The sequence below is a fragment of the Cavia porcellus genome, unplaced genomic scaffold (assembly GCF_034190915.1).
Source record: "Cavia porcellus strain 051 isolate PalLab524CR breed Dunkin Hartley unplaced genomic scaffold, mCavPor4.1 scaffold_23, whole genome shotgun sequence".
Taxonomy (NCBI): domain Eukaryota; kingdom Metazoa; phylum Chordata; class Mammalia; order Rodentia; family Caviidae; genus Cavia; species Cavia porcellus.
The window spans coordinates 6,146,141-6,165,583 of NW_026947506.1; the positions used below are offsets into that span (position 1 = coordinate 6,146,141).

At 62.1% G+C, this 19,443-nt stretch overlaps 2 protein-coding genes across 10 annotated transcripts in view; both read left to right on the forward strand.

Moving 5' to 3' along the window:
• The first annotated feature begins 992 nt into the window (after window positions 1–992).
• Window positions 993–9,661, forward strand: Opn4 (opsin 4). The gene is made up of 10 exons (XM_003466144.4): window positions 993–1,496; window positions 2,488–2,633; window positions 3,688–3,821; window positions 4,113–4,316; window positions 4,648–4,819; window positions 5,006–5,161; window positions 5,724–5,831; window positions 6,499–6,679; window positions 7,757–7,891; window positions 9,167–9,661. Exons 1-10 carry the CDS (start codon window positions 1,371–1,373, stop codon window positions 9,203–9,205), a joined length of 1,401 nt encoding a protein of 466 aa, XP_003466192.2. The 5' UTR covers window positions 993–1,370; the 3' UTR covers window positions 9,206–9,661.
• Window positions 9,662–11,570: 1,909 nt separating this feature from the next.
• Ldb3 (LIM domain binding 3) overlaps window positions 11,571–19,443 on the forward strand; it is a 53,225-nt gene continuing 45,352 nt past the window's right edge. For 3 of the 9 annotated variants that reach the window (XM_063233731.1, XM_063233733.1, XM_063233735.1), the window contains exons 1-3: window positions 11,571–11,729; window positions 11,821–11,936; window positions 19,107–19,258. In XM_063233731.1, the coding sequence (XP_063089801.1) occupies window positions 11,844–11,936; window positions 19,107–19,258 (245 nt within the window). In that variant the 5' untranslated portion in view covers window positions 11,571–11,729; window positions 11,821–11,843. Of the gene's footprint in view, window positions 11,740–11,820; window positions 11,937–19,106; window positions 19,259–19,443 lie in introns of all 9 variants that reach the window. The other 6 variants (XM_003466082.3, XM_003466080.3, XM_063233736.1 and 3 more) reach the window with 4 other exon arrangements.

Here is a 19,443-nt window from a genome sequence, read left to right on the forward strand (position 1 = left end):
GGTGCAGCTGGACACCTCCCCACTCGGCTGGCAGCTGCACTCAGACCGCCTGGAGCCTGAATGTGGTGCTTAGCACCCCAACCAAGGTTGAGACCAGCATGGTTAGGGGTGGGGGCAGCTGGTCCCAAACTATGGGGCATGCCTGTAGTCCCAGGGTTCTGAGAGGCTGGGGCCAGAGGATCACAAGTTTCAGAGTCCAGCCTGGCAACGTGGGGAGACCCTGTCTCAAAATAAAAAGTACAACATAACAGGGCTGGAAAGGCAGCTCAGCCGTAGAGCACCCCTGGGTTCCAGTCCCAGTGCCAGGGATAAAAATAAATAAATAAATAAAGCAGCTCAAGGAGAAAATAGAGGCCTGGGGTAGGCATTCCCTGGCTGTGGGTGGGGCAGCGCCCACACCTGGTGCTAATCCCGTCACCAGATACTTTCCTATTCTGCCTCCTCAGGAGGAGAGGCAACACCTTAAGGGGGCTGGGGCAGGGGTCCTTCCTCGTCTCCACACTCACAGAATGGAAGCAGACTTCCCGAATGCAGGCTTCACCCGCCTCGGCCTGGGACATGGCTTTTAGCTGGCAGCTTGGATGGCATGGCCCCGGGGCTGTCTCAGAGGGCTGGTGAGCTCGGGTGGGGGAGTGGCTGTGCAGGTGGGGTGGGTTGCGGAGGATGCTGACCCCCGTCAGCCTCCAGGGCTGCTGGGTGTCAGCCCTGAAGAAGGGGTGCCGTGCAGGGAGCTGCAGGCTCTGAAGGCCAGGTGCGGGGTACCCCTTCCTTGGGCCTCTCTCAGAAATGCTGCGCAGGGACCTGCTGCACCCCTGTGGGCCTGGCGGACCTGGAGTGCCCAGTGATCCTCTTCCTCTGCACAGGAGAGTCCGGGGGGCAGAGGCTGCTCTGGGTAAGCACAGGGATGCCTGGGCATCCTGGTCAGGAGGACAAAACCGTCTGTCTGGTGTCCAGGACATGGGCCAGGCCACATCCCTGCAGCATACACACACACACACACACACACACACACACACATGCGCACTTGCGCACTCTCGCTCTTGCGCTCGGGTGCACATGGTCCAGCGCCATCTGCAGACTCCGGGGACCACGTCTGAGGGGAGCCCGCTGCCAGCAGTGACTGCGCATGTGCGGCCCTTGGCGTCCAGTTTAAAGGCGGAGGCGCGGGGCTGAGCCGCCCGGGCTGACCCACGTCCCTTTGCGCTTGGCCACACGCTGAGCGCACGCTGCAGCTGTGTCTGCGCCTGATGCAGGGCCAGTGGTCAGTACTCAGGATGGAGCAGAGGCAGCAGGCCACAAAGCTGGAGCCCCCAGCCGCTGCCCGCACCCTTGAGGTCCTCTATGCGTGAGCAGGGACCACGTGCTGCAGAATGGAGCCTTCATCCGGGCCCACCCAGGGGTCCAGCGTCTCGGCCACGCTGCCGGCACCTAGCAGGGGGGATGACACCCTGAGCAGCCTCTTCACGCCGGCTCCGCTGCCTCCAGGCAGCCCTACGGTAAGGTGGGGGTGCGGGTATGCAGCCCTCTCACCTGCTTCGCACTGCTCTGACGGTAACATAAAAACCTCCGACACTGGGGAAACAGAGGCAGCCTGTGGGAGGGGCTGCAGCCTGCAGGAAGAGGCTGCCACCTGCCCGTGGTTCGGTTTCCCCCTCGGAAGTGTGGCCAGGGCTCTGGGTTTGCTCAGGTAAGAGTGAGGTGCTGGGTAGGACCAAACCCAGACCTCTGCCCTCCCGGGCAAGGGCTAGTGGGAGAGGTGTTCAGGCCCTTGGCACTGACCTCGCAGGGCAGTGCCCTCCCAGTGCATCCATGAGGGCCAAGAGAGAGGACCAAAAAACTGGTATGTGTGATTAAAGTTATTACAGTAAAAGATTGCCATGGGTCCCTCTCAGGGTCCGCTCCCTGGCTTTGAACACACTCATCCCACTGCTCACTTTCTTTCTTTCTTTCTTTCTTTCTTTCTTTCTTTCTTTCTTTCGACAAGGTCTCACTGTGTTACTCAGGCTGGCCTCAAACTTGCAGAGATGCTCCCGCCTCAGCCTCCCGAGTACTGGAATTACACACATGTGCCACCACATTGGGCTGGTTTTTCTTTTAAAATTATTTTTTGTTCCTGTTTGGCTTTTGTCTTGCCACTTCCTGAAGCAGGTCTTTTTCCTGAGTGCTTTAGTTACACCATCACACCTGCCTTAATGTTCAGATTGGCTTCCAAACATTTGACCTTTCATGGTCATTTTGACTTTAAGGAAGAGCCAGAAGTTGCACAGCGCCAGGTCCAGTAAGGTGGCTGAGGACACACAGTCATGTTTTTATGAATCTGCCTTTCTGTTAGATGCAACACGGCAGTGAAACAGAAGCCCAGATTTCCATTCTGCTCCGTCACCAGCTAGCTGGGCCGCAGGTGGCTTCACCCACTCACTCCCTGGGAGCCCTAAGCCTTCCTTTCCGGGATCCTGGAAGGTGATAGTGGCAGGTCTCTCTCCACAGGTGGCCGGGGCTCAGGCAGCGGCCTGGATCCCCTTCCCCACGGTGGACGTTCCAGCACACGCACACTACACCCTGGGTGCAGTGATTCTGCTGGTGGGGCTCACCGGGATGCTGGGCAACCTGACGGTCATCTACACCTTCTGCAGGTGCCCGGTTGGTGGGCAGGGTCAGGGTTCGGGGGACACTGGGCTGATAGGGCTGTCGGGGAGGGGCAGGGCAAAGGGTGGACTGGGGAAGCTTGGACAGTACATGCGGGTCAGGCCCGGGCACGTGCTTGGCGGAAGCCAGGGACCAGAGGGACCCTTGGGTCTCTGCCCAGTAAGCATCCTCTCCAGGGAGAGCACCCTGGGCACCTGAGTCCTCCAGTCCTTGGGTGGACGTCCTGCTCCACTCAGCCCTGCTGGCCCCCAATGGCTGGGACAGGCAGGTGGCGCTGTCAGCCCAGACCCAGGGACGCCCCATTTCCTGGCTGCACCACTACCAGGCAGTGCTAAGCAAGTCGCTGTCCTCTCCGCTTTGGCTCTGCTCTCCTCGGGTCGCTTCCCAGGCTCCTGTGTGAGCCACTCCCCGGGCTTTGTGACCAGAGCAAGTTACTTCATGAGTGAGGACCTTGGGATCCTCACCTGAAACTGTGACTGCCTCTGGGGGTGGGAGGTCCCCAGAGAGGATTGGGGACCAGAGACAAGGTTTGTGCAGGTGGCTGCTTGTGTCACAGGTGTCAGCCCCACCACCAGGACGAGGGCCGCACAGGGCAGCTGTGCTGTGCAGGGCTGGGCCCGGCAGGAGCCTGGAAGGAGGGGAGAGGATGGCTCTGAGCAGGAGGCTGTCGGGGGAGGCGCTGGGAGGCTGGGGCTGGAGAGCTCTGCCCAGGGAGAGAGTAGAGGAAGGGGTGGCATTCGGAGAGACACTGCTCCCTACTTTGTTCTGGTGGAGCTGCCTTGGGGTGCCCCAGAGCCACCACTGCTGGGGCCAGCCACTGCCCCAGGAAGACCTACTAGACAGAGGCACCCTGGGCCAACAACCCCCTTCCTGTCAACTTGCACATGTGTGTGTATGTATGTGTGTGTGTGTGCATGTGTTCGTGCAGTGCAGGGGTGTGGTGTGTGCAAAGCCTGTGTGCTTGTGCATGTGGGCGTGTGGCATGTGGGTGCTGTGTACCGAGGTGTTAGGAAGCACCCCAGCCGCCCCTGACCCCCACAGGAGCAGAGGCCTGCGGACCCCGGCCAACATGTTCATCATCAACCTGGCGGTCAGCGACTTCCTCATGTCCTTCACCCAGGCCCCCGTCTTCTTCACCAGCAGCCTCTACAAGCGGTGGCTCTTTGGGGAGGCAGGTGGGCTGCTGCAGGGGGAAGGTAGGGGTGGCAGAGATGCCCCAGAGTGGGGTGGCCCAGATGAGGCTGTTGCTTTTCCTGGGCACAGAGCGGGCAGCCGCTGCCCTCCGTGTGTGAGGGAGGGGGCGGGCAATTTGGCCCCGAGGCCCCTGCAGCCTCACCGGGAAGTGGAAGAGGCGGCGTGCTCTCCCAGAAGTCAGGAGAGAGGCTCCCTATGCCTACCCTGACCTCCTTGTCCACTGGGCTCTGACGGGCGCCCCTCCAAGAGCTCAGGCAGGGCTCTGCCCACAGGCTGCGAGTTCTATGCCTTCTGTGGGGCCCTCTTTGGCATCACCTCCATGATCACCCTGACGGCCATCACCTTGGACCGCTACCTGGTCATCACACGCCCACTGGCTACCATCGGGGTGGCCTCCAAGAGGCAGGCGGCGCTTGTCCTGCTGGGCGTCTGGCTCTATGCCCTGGCCTGGAGTCTGCCACCCTTCTTCGGCTGGAGTAAGTGGCTGATGGCGTGGAGGGGGAGCAGTAGGCCAGGCCAGGCCATATGGTGGGAACCGAGTCAGATGGACATTGACAGGGCGTCACTAGGAGCAGGAGAGGCAGGGTGCTCCATCAGGGGCCGGAGTCACCTGGGCGGCCTGTGTGTGACCCGATACAGGGTGCTGAGGTGGGCCGAGGTGACAGGTGCGTGGCATGACCAGCGTATGGGGCCTGGGCTGGGCCAGCCCCGTATCTGCGAACCCCATGCAAACCCCTGCATGAAGGCCGCACTGGATCAGGAGCCATGGACAGGGCCAGCATGAGGCCGACAGCGTCCCCCCCCCAGGCGCCTACGTGCCCGAGGGACTGCTGACCTCCTGCTCCTGGGACTACGTGACCTTCACGCCCTCTGTGCGCGCTTACACCATGCTGCTCTTCTGCTTCGTGTTCTTCCTGCCGCTGCTGGTCATCATCTACTGCTACATCTTCATCTTCAGGGCCATCCGGGAGACCGGCCGGTGAGTGAGCGTCCAGGCGGCAGGGGGCGCTGTGCACGCTGTGCACGCCCAGGCTGCAGGACGCACGGTGCACCCCGCGGCCCTGAGGCCTGGTGCGGTTACAGTGAGGCTCTGTTCCGGAAAGGATCCCTCTGGAGTGTCCCCACTGCAACCCCAGAGGGGTCTGAGCCGGACCCCACTTCCCAGGGCCTTTGAGAGCTGCGGGGAGTCCCCCCGGCGGCGGCGGCAGTGGCAGCGGCTGCGCAGTGAGTGGAAGATGGCCAAGATCGCCCTGCTGGTCATCCTGCTCTTCGTCCTGTCCTGGGCGCCCTACTCCGCCGTGGCCCTGGTGGCCTTTGCCGGGTGAGTGTGTGCCGTGCGTGGGGCTGGGGCGGGGGCTGACTTGTGGAGGTTCCGGGGCACACGCTGGGGGTGCTCTGGGCTACCCCAGATCTGGCTGCTTGGGGACATGCACCTGTCCCTGGGCTTCCAGTCCCCTCCTGGCCCAGGCTGTGGCACTGCTCCCTTAGGGATGGGTCCCTGAAAGCAGCCCTCTGCACTGAGACCTGGGGACTTGGTGGGCCTGGACGGAGCCTGGCCTCTGGAAGGGCTCTGCAGAGCCACAGAGCCGAGGCGGCCTTCTTGTCTGGGTGCCAAGAGGGCAGGCAGGCAGGGAGCAGCGGTGCAGTGGGGGTGTGTTAGGGAGAGCTGGGTAGACACCTAAGGTCGGGGTGTCACCGGAAGGGACCTGGAGACCCTGCCTAAACCTGCAGTCTTCTCTGCAAAGCCCCATCCACAGCCTCCCGCCCCCACCACGGCCCAGAATTCTCCTGGCACTGCCAGGCCTGTAGCAGGCCAGGCTGCCCGGCTGGGCTAGAGTCTGGGTCCGAGGCAGGGATGGGGAGCCTGTGCCTCCTCCGTCTAGGTATGCGCATATGCTGACGCCCTACATGAACTCCGTGCCCGCCGTCATCGCCAAGGCTTCTGCCATCCACAACCCCATCATTTATGCCATCACGCACCCCAAGTACAGGTGTGGCCCCCTCCAGGCCCCTGGGCATGGGGGGCTGGGCCTGCAGGGAGGGTTGGCATCTGCCCATCTTGGGTTGGTGGGGGTCGGGCAGGGCGGGGTGGCTCTGTTTGAAGGGTCTCAGGGCTAACAGCAGAGTCCCATTCTAATTACGGGGTCTCTGAGGTGAGTCGAGAGGCAGCCAGGGTCTCTGATCGGCCATTCTGCCCTACATGGAGAAACCCTCAGCCCACGGTGTCCTGGGGAGACCCGGCAGGGACACAGGACCTGACCTCCAGGGTCCTGGCAGGTCCAGGGCTCCTGTGGCCTCTGCATGCCTGGCTGATAAGAAGCCCAGCCGGCGCCTCTTCATGGTGTCTGTCACTCACCACTTCTCGAAGCCAGCTGCAGGGCTGCGCTGGCCCAGCTAGAGAGCCCAGGGGTGTCCCTGAGATGGTCATCTTGCTCTTTGTCCTGTCCTGGGTGCCCGACTCTGCCGTGGCCCTGGTGGCCTTTGGGGGCCCCCTGGTCCCCCTCGCCTCCCCGACCTGCCACCCCAAGGCTCTGCCCCACTGCCCCTCCTGGGCCCTGTCTCTATCCGGCAATGCTCAAACCCGCCAGCCCACTTCCCCTGGGATCGGCTGTGTGTCCCGTCCCTGTTCTTGGCCCTCATCAGACTGTGGCCCTGCAGGGCAGCCATCGTGCAGCACCTGCCCTGCCTGGGCGTGCTGCTGGGCGTGTCCGGCCAGCACGGCCGCCCCTCCCTCAGGTACCGCTCCACGCACCGCTCCACACTGAGCAGCCAGGCCTCCGACCTCAGCTGGATCTCGGGACGCAGGCGCCAGGAGTCCCTGGGCTCTGAGAGCGAGGTGGTAAGGACACGGGCACACACCTGCCCCAGCCCGCGGCCCCTCCGACTTCCTGTGTGCCCCTTCAGCTTCCGGTGGGTCTTGCAGTCCCAGGTCACCTTTCTCTATGGCACCACAGCCCTCAGAGGCACAGATGAAAGAGATTAGCGCTTTTGATGCCAATGGGCAACCAGGTACCGGGAGTCTCAGCACCATGCCCCTGCCCCTGGGAACACTGAGAGCAGGCTGCAGGGGAGGAGCTCCCGTCACCTCCCGAGCCCTGGCCTCTGTGGCCCCCACTGTTGGTGTCAGCACCCCACGGCCGGAACAGTGGCCCCCAAACGTCCCCAGGAGTGGCCCCTGCATCCCAGCTCATGTGGTGCCACAGTCAGGCTCCTCTCTCCTTCAGGCTAGAGGGGCTTTTGCGGGCCCCAACAGAAGCTCCTGTAGACAGTGTTGCCTTCCTCTGCCCCCACTCCAGGGGGCTCCGCTGAGCGGCTGGGTCAGAGTGGGTAGGATCCCTTCCCTGAACCATTGTAGTGAAAATTGAGGAGACTGAACTCAGGACCTCACACTTACCAGACAGGCGCTTATGCCACTGAGCTAAATCCCCAGCCCAACCTGGTCTGTTTTGTTTTCTTTTGTGTTTTGAGATAGTCTCCCTATGTAGCTCATGTTGGCCTTCAACTTGGAGATCTTCCCGCCTCAGCCTCCCAAGTCCTGGGATTAAAGTGTGTGCCATCACACCCAGCTAAAGTACATTGCTTTTTTAGCGGGGGCGGCAATGGGACCCAGGACCTAGAACCCGCTAGGCAAGTGCTGGTTACACCCCAATCCTCTCATCTGCTAACACAACCTAGACCTTGCAGAAGACCACTTGGCAAAGTGGTCTAAGCTAAACACTCACACGAAGATACATATAAGCCCGGCCCCTGCAGGCATCGCTTGCTGGGATTGGTGACCACAGCCTGGAGCAAAGTGTCCTGAGCCTCCCCACCTGAATGCCAGTGGGAGCCAGAAAAAGGCTTGCAGTGGGGGCTGGGGTGCGGGGAGTGCCTCAGGCTGCCCCACACCTCACAAAAGCTCTCCTGCCTCCCCCAGGGCTGGACAGACACCGAGGCATGGGGGGCTGCCCAGCAAGGAAGTGGACAGTCCCCCTATGATCTGGTGCTGGAGGACTGGGAAGCCAGGGCCCCTCCCAAGGCCCGAGTATGGGGAGCCGGGACTCCCGGAAAGGTGATTGGGCCAGGCACCTGCCAGTTTGCAAAGGGGTGGGCACAGGGCCAGTAGAGGCTGGCTGTGGTGAGCCGGCTGAGGCCTCTGGGACTCCCTGGGTCCCTGCCAAGCCTGGGGCTGTTCTTGGCTGTGTCTGAGTGTGGCCAGGCGTGCCGGGGCTGTGTGTGCAGGGACTGCTGCACGGTGTGTGCGTACATGTGTGCATTCATGAAGGTTTGTGATTGGAAGCCACAGAACACAACGTGTGGATGTGTGTGACGGTGTCTGGTGCACGTCCTCTGTCACTGTGATGCCCCAAGACGCATGACAGATGCCAGGGTGTCTGCTCTGTGCTGAGCATGTGCCCATGTGTGGATGTGGGGCTCTTGCTGTATGACCCCAGGGCTGGACCTCTCTGGGGGAGGGACTGCAGGCCACGGACACCCTGAGAACAAGATGTCACCAGAACACTTGTGGCTATTAAAAGAAGGCCAGCTGTCAGCCCAAGTGCCTATGGAACGGAATGCCAATGGCGGTTAGAGAAGCCAGGTTCTGGAACGCGGGAGATGGCGTTTGTCTGGCCGGGCCCCCACCCTGCTGACAGCTCCCCCGCCCTCTGCTCACCTACCCTGCGCACAATCCTCCCGTCCGGTCACTGGGCATGCTGGGGCTTCCCTGGCCAGCCCGAGCCACAACTCCATCCCGCCTTCCCTGCTCTGGGCCGCTGCTCTAGGCATCCACGAAGGGGGAGCCCCTGTCTCCTCCAGTACTCCTTACCCCAACACTGCACCCCATCCTGGGGCCTGGACCCTATGCACAGCCACAGGGGCCAGGGTGGAAACCCGGCAGTGACCCTAGGCTGTGACCCCTGGCAGACAATGATGAATGTCAAGGTGTCTGTCCTGGGGTCAGTCAGGACAGCTCGCAGCACTGCTGGGGCTTTCCTTGGTGTCTGGGCAGGGGTTGTTGAGCCAGGTGAGCCTGCAGGGAGAAGCCACCAGGGGAAGTTGGTGGCACAGAGGGCACAAGGAGAGGCTGGGCATGGCAGGGAGGCTGAGAGAGGTCACTGGAGCCCACGAAGTACAGAGGAGCAGGAGGAGAGAGTACCCAGTACTGGACCCTGAGGACACTGGCCCTGGGCCATTGACTTCAAGATTGGCTCCCCAGGAAGGCCAGCCCTGACCTGCAGCATCCTGGTCCTTCTGTGTGGCCCCCTCGTGTCCCTGTCACCCGAATGCCAAGGACCACCGGCAGCCGGTGCTCCTGGATGAGTAGACATGTGCTGTTTGTTTTCAGACCAAGGGACAGCTCACCTGCCTGGACCCCCAGATGTAGGACGCCGGCTGGTCCTCCCTTCTGCCTAGGACATGTCTGGCCCCTCATGTGCCCCCACCCCACCAGCCTGCAGGCTTTGTACACCCCCTCCCCCAGCTGCTCTGGAATCCCAACTCCAGCCCTGAATTCCACCTCACACTGCAGAGGTCCTGCCCATGGGTGTGGCCTGCAGCCTCAGTCCCAGCTCTGTAGGCCTCCACCAGCGGCTGCTGCTTCTGCAAACACTGGCTCCAGGACGCTCCGGGGAGGGACAGCGCTGCACTTCCCACTGGCACAGCCTCCTGTGTGCTGACCCCACTCGCGCCATCCCCAGTGGCCCACACCTGCATGCGCACGAAATGCCCGGGTACCCATCTGCATGCTCGCCGAGCCCCTGGTATGGTCTCGGCAGCGGCCTTGGTTTGCCCTGAGCTGCAGCACTGTGGCAGGGTAGGAAATAAAAAGCAGAGATGTTGACCGCCTTGGTGTTGATGTCAGGGCTGTGAAGGAGAGGAGAGGAAGCCCTGGACCGGGCCTCAGCGCTCTCGAGGCATCTGTCCCCCTTTCTTGGGGCTCGTACACCCGAAGGCCCATCACCAACTGTGAGGTTGCAGAGGAGCTGGGGCACAAGACTTGGGGTGTCCCAGCCCCGCTCCCCAGGGGCTCTGAGCCCCGCCCACCCTGGCACCAGCTGTTGTCCAGCTGGCTCGTGCCTGCCCTCGGAGGCAGAGGAGGGAGGCTGGCCTTCGCCTTGAAGAGCATCCGGGCCCTTCCCAGTTTCCCCAGAGGCCAAAGGCACCCCGCCACGCAGGCTCCAGTGACAGCGGCTGTCCGGCTGTCCGTATCAGCCTCCGGCAGGCCGGCTCCTTCCTGTCCCACGGTGGTCATGCCCTGCTCCCCACCTGGGCAGGTGGAGACCCTAGAGTTAGGGACAGATAGCAGGGAGCTTTGGGGGGCACACAGAAAGAGGTGGGAGACAAGGATGGGGTGCTGGCCTCCTGGCCGCAACAGGTGGGCCTGTGTCTCACAGGGCAGAGGAGGTGGTGTCGTGACGTGGGGGGAGGAACACAGGTCCCCGCCTGGCTTCTTCCATCTGCTATTTTTGTGACCACGGGCAAATGACCAAGCGGCCCAGGAGCTTGGGCGCCCTGCATGCGTGTCATGTGTGACAGGCCCCCTATGAGGCTGGGCCCGTTCCACTTCCGTGAGCCTCAGTTTCTCAGCCTAGGAGACGCCCCATGCCTTGATCTCAGTCCGCGTCCCGCACTGGGGGCTGTGGTGTCGCGTGGGACGCCTTGACCCAGAGCCCACACTGCAGGGGTCCCCAGGGGCTCTGGGCTGGATGAGCCTCTTGTGCCTCTGCCCGGGGCCCTGGCGGCTAGGAGAATGGTGCCCCCCCGCCATTCCTGTGCAAAGGGCACGAGCCTGGCGTCAGCCCTGGCCGCCACAGCTTTCCATGCTACTGTCAGGTTTTCCAGGGCACAGATGAGACAGAAGAGCCAGGAATAACCAGCCGGGCTGGGGGGGGCGCCCCCAGACCCGCCTTCAGACTCTGCGCCCAGGCACGTGGGGGGCCTGCAGCTGCTGGGACCCCATCCTCTGTCAGGAGTCCCACTGGAATGGCTCCAGCTCGGTGATCCACTCTCTGTGTGACCTCGGAGGAGCCGTTTAATCTCTCTGAACCTGGCCCCAGGGCCCTGTGACTTTCTTGAGCCATACTGGGGTTTGAACTCAGTACCTTCACACTGAATTACATCCTCAGTGTTTTTTTCTTATTTAGCATCCAGACCCCTTCCTGCAGGGGGAGTGCTCTAACAGTGAGCCATTCCCAGCCTCTGTGTGTGTGTGTGTGTGTGTGTGTGTGTAGGTCTCACTCTGGAGTTCAGGGTGACCTTGAACTCACTGTGTACCCCAGGCTGGCCTTAAACTCTTGGCAATCTTCCTGCCTCAGCTTCCTGAGTACTGGGATTAAGGAGCCACCATGCCCAGCCCATGTTATTTTTCATTTTGAGACAGGCTGTGACTATATGGCTGAGGCTGGACTTGAACTCGAGATCCTCCTGCCTCAGCCTCCCAGAGTGTACGTGATTATTTTTACGGTTGGACAACCAAGGGTCTGTCGGTGATCTTCTGTGCTGAAGCTTTTTCCGGACCTGCTAGAGGCACCGTGCGGGTTCCGCAATGGACAATCTGAGCTCAGCGTCCTGGCCTGGGGCCCAAAGGGCAGCAAGACCCCTGCCTGAGGGAGCTTAGCCTTTGGTCTGCAGAAGCAAAGCAGGGTGTCAGGACGCAGGGGCTCCACAGAGGGCAGGGGGTTACCTGGCCAGGCCTCCCTTCCTGCTGGGGTGCCCTGCACCCCTCCCCAGGGGCTATATTAGCTGCGTGAGTCACGGTGGCCACGGGGCGGGCGGGCACAGTGTAGGGTTACAGTCCATTTATGGGCGCAGCAAGGGCAGATATCTGCGTCCATGGCATTCACTCCTGCTATTCTTAGGCGCCTGCCGGCGGCTCCACACAGCCCCGCGGGGAGAGAGGGAGACAGCAGGCAAGGCCAGGTTTGGGGCCGGGGGCGGCAGTGGGACAGGGGCTGGGCGGTGGGTGTGTGAGAGTCCTAACTCTCCCGACTCTGTCCCCAGAGGCGGCCGCTGTCAGCACCAGCATGTCTTATAGCGTGACCCTGACCGGGCCTGGACCCTGGGGCTTCCGGCTCCAGGGGGGCAAGGACTTCAATATGCCCCTCACCATCTCTCGGGTGAGTGTGCTGCGCCCGAAGCCTGGGGCCTGGGGCCGGGCTGCTGGGAAAGGGGCGTGTGCGGGTGTCCATCCCCTGTGGGGACACTCACCCACAGGCACACACAGGCCTGGCTGAGGGCCGGCATTGAACTAGCACCCTGGTCTTGCCCATAGCTGCATTTGCCCATCTGATGCCCTGGGGCAAGGCCGGGTATCAGGGGTGGATGTTTTGAGCTGAGTGGGAAACGCTGAGCTTGCAGAGCAGGCAGGCGGGTGGACAGGCCGGGCAGCGCCCTCCTAAGCCTGTTCCCGGGAGGGCATGCTCGGGCTGCCAAAGGTTAGCGTCCCCCTTGGACCCAAGCAGGTGCTTTGGGAAAGTATCATCCCTGGCACACACAGGGCAGGTGATGGGCAGATGGATGTGTGGGTGGTCAGACAGACGGCAGCCCTGCTGTCCTGGTGAGGCCAGCTGAGCTGGTGACTGGCCCCCTCCACCTGCCCCTCTGCTCCCTGGAGCCCTGGGCCCATCAGGGTCCTGCGCTGACCAGCTCACAGGCTGGGGCCAGCTGGGGCTCTTAGCTCCCTGATCTGGCCGAGGTCTCTCCTCTCTGGATGCTGTGGTGCCTGGTGGGAAGAGATTGGCTGAGGGCGTAGTCATCGGGGCTCAGGGGGACTGCTGCTGTCACCTGATGCATGGACACCTGGAGAGGCCAGAAGCCAGGCTTACCTGAGACAAAGGGAGCAGGGCACTGCCCGGAATGCAGCAGGTGCCCACTCTGCACCGATTCCAAGGCCTGAAGCCCAGCAAAGTGTGCGAGGCTGGGAATGGCCCTGAGCCCTGGATAGTACCGATGGGGCAGGAGGTGGCAGCCAAGGTCCAGGCTGCAGCTGGAGGTGCCTAGGCTGCTGCCCACATGGGGAAACTTTCTTCCCCAGAGCTGCAGAGGCTTGTATAGCCAGGAACAGCAGCGGGCAGTGGGGAGGCCCAGGAGATGCCTGGCCAGGGTCCCCAGTGCAGAGTTGTCTTGGCTTTGGGAACTGTCACGGGCACTGGGACAGTTGAGAATGGAAGACTGTGGGTGTCCAGCAGCCTGAGGCTGGCCACGGAGTCCCTCCACCTTCATGTGGGACCTGGCACTGCCTCTTCCATCACACCTAGTGCCCACAGTGTCCTGAAGAGGACTCCTGAGCCTGCATCCCCTCCTTGATGGGTGACATATGGGCATTTCAGCATGATGCCCACTCCTACCCCCAAGCAGGTCTTCCTGTAGGAAGTGGGGCCTCCTACGCAGTCTCCCCGGCCCTCGGTGCCACACCTGGAGCTGCGCCTTGTCCCCTGGCCCCACTGTCCTCGAGGCCCACTGCCAACCCCATCCTGGCTCGGTGGCACTCAGGATAGCCAATGACCTCACCCGGGACCTATGTGCCACCTGGCTCCGGATGGCCAGGGGCTTAAATGGCAGCACAGAGGCCTTAAGCGAGGCAGCAGAAGAATGTCCCCGCTCGGGGAGGGGTGTGCTGAGATGTGCCTCGGCAGAGACTTGGAGGACTTTCAAAAATAGAACCCGGGCAGGGCACGGGCACGAGCACGGGCATGGCTTCCTCGGGGGCACACCAGAGTCACCTGGGCCAGGCAGTGTGGTGGCCTGGCTGCTGGAGTCCTCCCCAGGACCTGATGTCTCTTAGAAAATGCCACCGAGGGCCGTGGATTGCTTGGCCTCGGGCCGCCCCTGGGGACACCTGCATGGTGGCATTCTCTGCCCAGGAGGGAGGCAGAGCCCTTTGTGTCACAACCTCCCACAGGAGATGCAGGTCCAGACACCGCCCCCCCCCCGCCTCCTTAGCTACGATCTGGTGCTCTCAGTGGCTTTTGGATGGTGCTCAGCATCCATGGGCACTTTCCCTCGTCACCTGGCCTCGACAGCAGGGGCTGGAGTTCCAGACGTGAGGGACAGAGCAAAGAGTGTCCCGTGGCCAGAGGGGACTGGAGAAGCTGACCTGTGGAGGCTGCAGGTGTGGCTGCCATGCTACCTGTGCCTGTCCCCTGCAGGCTCTGTCTCCAGGCTGCCAGGGGCTGGTGGCAGCCCCTGTGGGCCGCCCTGTAGCGGGCGATGGGGAGGCTGGGGGGGGGGGGATAATGCCTTTATTTATCCTGGACAGGTGCTAGGGCTGCAACCTGAGCTGCCCTCTCTCCTTCACTGAGGATCCAGGAGGGCGTGGGGGCAGGGAGTTGCTCAAAGGCCCAGCGCCCGCCCCACAGGCAGGAGGGTCTGGGGCTCCCCAACCTGAGGGAAGGGGCGTGCATGTGCATTCAGGCACTCTCAGCTGGCCTGTTTTCCTGCCTGTGAAATAGGGGCGTGTAGGAGAGCAGACGTGTGGGAGAGCAGACTGGTGGCTGGACCTCAGCCCCTGGCCTCGCCCAGCCCACCTGGCAGCCAGGGCCTCTGCCCTGTTTCTGGTTTCGGTTTCAGTACTTAGGAGACACTCTCTGCTAAGGTGCTGAGAACAGAGGGTCCCCAGGAGAATGAGGGGGACAGGCTGGCTATTCTGGGTGCTGTGCTGGCAATTCTTGGAATCTCTAGGCCACAGGAGCGCCCCCGAGGTGCTGACAGGCGCCTGTTTATAGCCAGGAGGGCCATGAGCCTGCGGCAGCCGCCAGGACTCCACGGGGAGGAGGGGAAGTGTAGCTGAGCCCGCATCCTCCAGCCAGTCCTCCCTGTTGCTCAGCATGCAGAGTGGACATCAGGTCCTGGGGGGAGGGCAGGGCAGCTGGAGGCCATCTCTACCCTCGGGGACCTCCTGGGAAGTGTGATGGGGCTTTGCTGGCTCCCCCACCCCTACGGCCAGCTGGGGCAGGTGCACAGGGGGCATCTCACTGTCCATGCCCAGGAGGCTGATAGAATGGTGGCCAAGCCAGGAGGGGTACAGGAAGGACAGTAGTCAGGCCTGGAAAGGCAGAGAGGCCGTGTGTGGTCCCGGCAGTGACCAGGCTTTGAATGAAGGGGGGGGGTGACTGGTGCGTGTGGGGAGTGGGGTCATAGTGACCCACAGGTCCTGGGGCCACTGGGGGTGGGGAAGGGAGAGAAAAGACACAGCTGGAGCAGATGAGGGGGCATGGAAGGGACCCCCACTTACTCTCGGGCCTGGGGGACAGAGTTGTGGGGCCAAGGGCCGCGCCCCAGGGGAGGCCAGATGGGAAGGGAACAGGCTTGGCCTGATGGTAATTTAATCACCTGCCTTTCACCAGGGGACCAACAGGGGGGTGACAGAGAGCCCTCTCCTTGGGGGAGCTACCTGCCCTCCCAGGGCCCGCCACCCCAGGCAAACCCAGCAGAGGAGGAGGTAGGGCCTGCCTGCTTCCTTCTCTGTTTTGGTTGTTTGAGACAAGGTCTCACTCTGTAGCCCTGGCTGCCCTCAGACTGATGGTGCTTCTCCTGCCTCAGCCTCCCTAGTCCTGGGATGACAGGTGTGTAACATCCGCCTGGCTTGCCATCTGCTGGAAAGTCCTGTGGGGCTGCCGCCGCCCTGCATGGCATCTTGTTCCTGGCCAGTCGGGCATCCGAGTTTCCTTGGTGGAGAGGCGCCCCAAAAGTTCCCAGCTCCGAGCTGGGCCCTGTTCCACACATGCAATCCCGGGGGAAGTTTCCTGGACCTCTACCGGGGTGCTTGGTCCAAAATCCTCTCCTGGGCACACGCAGTGGCCCTGCTAGCAGCCCTATGTCACCCTCAAAGGTGCCCTGGACAGTGGCCCAGCAGGGCAAGGGGACGCTGGCTTCTCAACACCCCATGCGTGCATCAGGGCCCTCTCCGGCCTCCGCCTAGGGCCGGGGTCAGGAGGAGAAACTGGAAATGAGGTGGGAGCTGCCCTTCCCAGAGTATCTTCCCGCCCCAAGGCAGGCAGGAGGGAGGTTTGTTTGCTTTTGTGGCACTGGGAGATTGAACCCAGGCCTTGGCACCCCACCTTTTCCACTTCTTTTTAAGGAAGACTATCTTAGTTGATCCCTTCTCAATTCCTCATAGTCTGATACCTGTTGACATGCTTTATTTAATCTTTAATATAGTTTCATTAAAACAGACTTTAACAGCACATTTCCATCGGAAACGGTCCCTCTGCTGAAATGCCCAGTGTCAGCTGTAATTCTGGCTTTAAAAATGAAACCTCGAATGTTTAGTACACAGAAAGTAGAACTAGTTCCTTCCGTGCCAGACCAGCTAGACTAGCTGAAGGAAGGGAGAAGGCCAGAGAAGGGAGCCTTTTTATTTTTTGAGACTGGATCTTGCTAAATCACTAAGTTGCCCTGGCCAGGCTTGAACTTTTGATCCTCCTGCCTCAGCCTCCCAGAGTGCTGGGAATACAAAGTTAGCAGAAAGACCTTCTTTTCTTAAGAAACAATCAAACAAATGAAACTGTGAGGACTTGGGTGCATTGAGGTTTTTTTGGATAGTGTCAGCAGAGAGAGGGGAGGACAGACAGACAGGAGACCCAGGAGCCCGCTGGCGCTGGCCAGCCATAGGGGCGCTGCCCCCGCTCCAGGCCAGAGCAGGCTGCTCCGCCGTGGGGGAGGGGAGAGGGTGGCCCTGGGCGGCCCCTAGGCCCCTGGCTCCCTCCTCCTGCGCTCCAAGGGCCCCTGGCAGGACACAAGAGCGGCTCCCCACCCCGGGACGCGGGGTAGCCAAAGGCCAGGCCAGCTGCGCCCTGATGGGCGGGCGCAGGTGCAGGAAGAGTGGCGCCGGGGCTGCAGGAGCCCGGCAGCTCCCCTCTGGGGTGTCTGGCCACTGCCCAGGCCCGGGAGGCGGAGCCCTGGCTGCTGGGGTCCAGCCCTGCGAGTGGGCCCTGCCTGCCTGCTGCGGAAGTGTCCCGGGCGGCCTCCAGGGGGCGCCCCGAAGGATCACGCTCAGATCGTTCAGGTGCCCTGGCTCCTGCTGTCCCTGTGCTCCTGCCAGGGCCCCTGGGCCCTGCAGGTGCCACCTCCCGTGTGAGACCTGCAGCTGCTGTCCCCCAGCCAGGCTTTCTGCTGCCTCTTCCCGCAGATTGTCAGGGGCACCCCAAGGCGCATGGGGTGGGGGTCCTTCCCTGAGGATGTGCTGCAGTGGGGTACCCTGAGGAGGAGGCAGACCCTAGGTCGGCACAGGCGTTGGAGGACCTAGCTTGTCACAGCTTGCTTTGAAAGAGCAGCACAAATGGGCACAGAGGGGCACACCAGGAGGCTGAGGCAGGAGGATCACCAGGAGCTTGAGGCCAGGGTGGGCTGCATAGTAATTCAAGGCCAGTCTGGACTACTTAGTTCTTGCTGTCAAAAAACTGAACAAATAGAATGGATCGAGGAGTGGAGAGCGGGACCCAGGGGTTGACGTGTGATAAAGCCAGGCGGTGGGTACCTGGGGGCTTCACGGAGCATGGCTGCAGCCTTGGGCACCCACAGCCATCTGGGCTGGGCCGATGGGCACGCATAGCCCCCTTGGGAAGCCAGAGGGCAAGGGGCCGAGCCTGCTCCCGTGAGCCGCCTCGGACGAGGAAGTGCTTTGCTTTTCTTCCGCACTGGGGTTCACCCTCTGTTCTGCCTCTGTGTGTGGGAGCTCCCAGCGGCACTGGATTTGGAGAGATGGACGCATGGAGGGGCAGCCACCCCGTGGGCCTCCACCCAAGCTGCCTGAGCACATGGACATGGCTCTCCGGCCAGCATTGGGGGTTGGTAGGGGGGCGCTCTGGGCCCAAGCTGCCCAATATTTAAGGAGGCACCTAGGGCCGCAGAGGTGGGCCACCAGCAACTGGCCAGGGAGCATCCTCTGGTCACCACTCAGGTCATGTGAGGCAGTGTCCCCGGGGTGAGCTGGGGTTCCGGGACTCCTTGCAAGGGGCCTGGTGGGAGGCCACTGTTTATGTCTGAAAGCCCACTCCTGGCTGGAGGCCCTGCCCACCCGGCACATGGACGTGGGACCGTCCCCAGGTCCTCTCCGGGTGCCTTCGAGGATCGTCCCCAGACCGTAGCCAGAACCCAGCTTCTGCCAGCTCGAGGAGCTGGCCTTGGCCCCAGCCAGGACGTGACTGTGATGTCCCCAAGCAGCCAGGAGAAGCCTGCAGGTGTGATGGGAGCCAGAGCCAAGGTCACCCTGAGGCCCTGGCTGGTTCGGAGCCCACAGGGCCTGCTCTCCTATGACTGGTGTGGGCCCCTCACCATGGTGGGGGTCTTCCAGCCTGGCACCAGGGGAGGCAGGCCCCAAAGTCATTCTGAGTGACAAGGGCCACTGTGTAGCAGACCTGGTCTCCACAATGCCCCATGAGGTCCCTTTGGGAGTGGGGCTCACCCTCCAGGGAGCTGAACCAAGCCTCAGCCCCAATAACCTGTTTGGGGGGGGGGCAGGCATGGGACATGTGGCATCGTGCAGGCTGTTCTGGCAGAGCTGTCAGAGCCACCCTGGCCTCCCAAGTGATGTCCCGGGCATGACAGCTCGCCTGACACTGGGTGTTCCCAGATGGAATCTCAGTGACCTCTGTGTAGTCACACTGGACTCTATGATGGCCTACACTCCCTGAGACCATCAGGAGACTCTCAGAGAACCCAGCCTCTCTCTGTCTCCATGCCAACCTTCCCCTCCCTCTCAGGCAGGGCTGGTGCTGCTGCTGCGCTCAAAGCAGCTGGCATGGATGCCTTTGTGTGGGTGCATTGTCTGCCTGCTGGCCTGGAAGAAATTCTGGTGTTAGGAGATGCTGTGTCTTAGCCCCAGTGTCTCCTTCTCTCTTGGGCCACAGAACTCTTGTGAAATTGCAGGGTGCCACAGCGTGCTAAGCCGTGTAACAAACAGCCCCAAACCTCATCAGCTGGTTCCTCATGGTGGAAGTTTGCTGCTTGTGCACCATGCCATGCAGGGCTCCTTAGCCATTGCTCCTCCAGACAACAGGTTCCAGGTCCCAGGCCCTTGCAGCCAGCAGCTTGGCCGACTCCTCTGTTCTCAGCATTAGGCCTTTAGCCAGCAGGGACCAGTGTCCCGAGGATGGTCACTGGGAGCTGCCCTGGGAGTGGTGTGCAATTCCTCCACCTCTTTCCACTGGCCAGAGCCAGGCCTAAAGCAAAGAAACTGGCCCCAGGAATGTGAGGCGGTGCACTGGGGGACACAGGAGACCAGATGCTCCGGAGACTCTCCACTGGGGACCGGGACCTCGGCTCACTCCCTTCCTCTGTCCACGCAGATCACCCCTGGCAGCAAGGCGGCCCAGTCCCAGCTCAGCCAAGGTGACCTGGTGGTGGCCATCGATGGCGTCAGCACAGACACCATGACCCACCTGGAGGCCCAGAATAAGATCAAGTCCGCCAGCTACAACCTGAGCCTCACCCTGCAGAAGTAGGTGGCCTCCCTGCGGAGTGGGCGCAGGGCCGGGGGTGCATGGGGAGGTTGCCCCGGCAGGAAGGAAATCAATACACCCCTGCCCGTGTGGCAGATGGGGCCAAGGGAGGGCGGTCCTGACCAAAGTGCCCAGGGCCCAGGTGCTCCCTGGGAGCCCCAGCACGTGTACCCCGGCCTGGCTT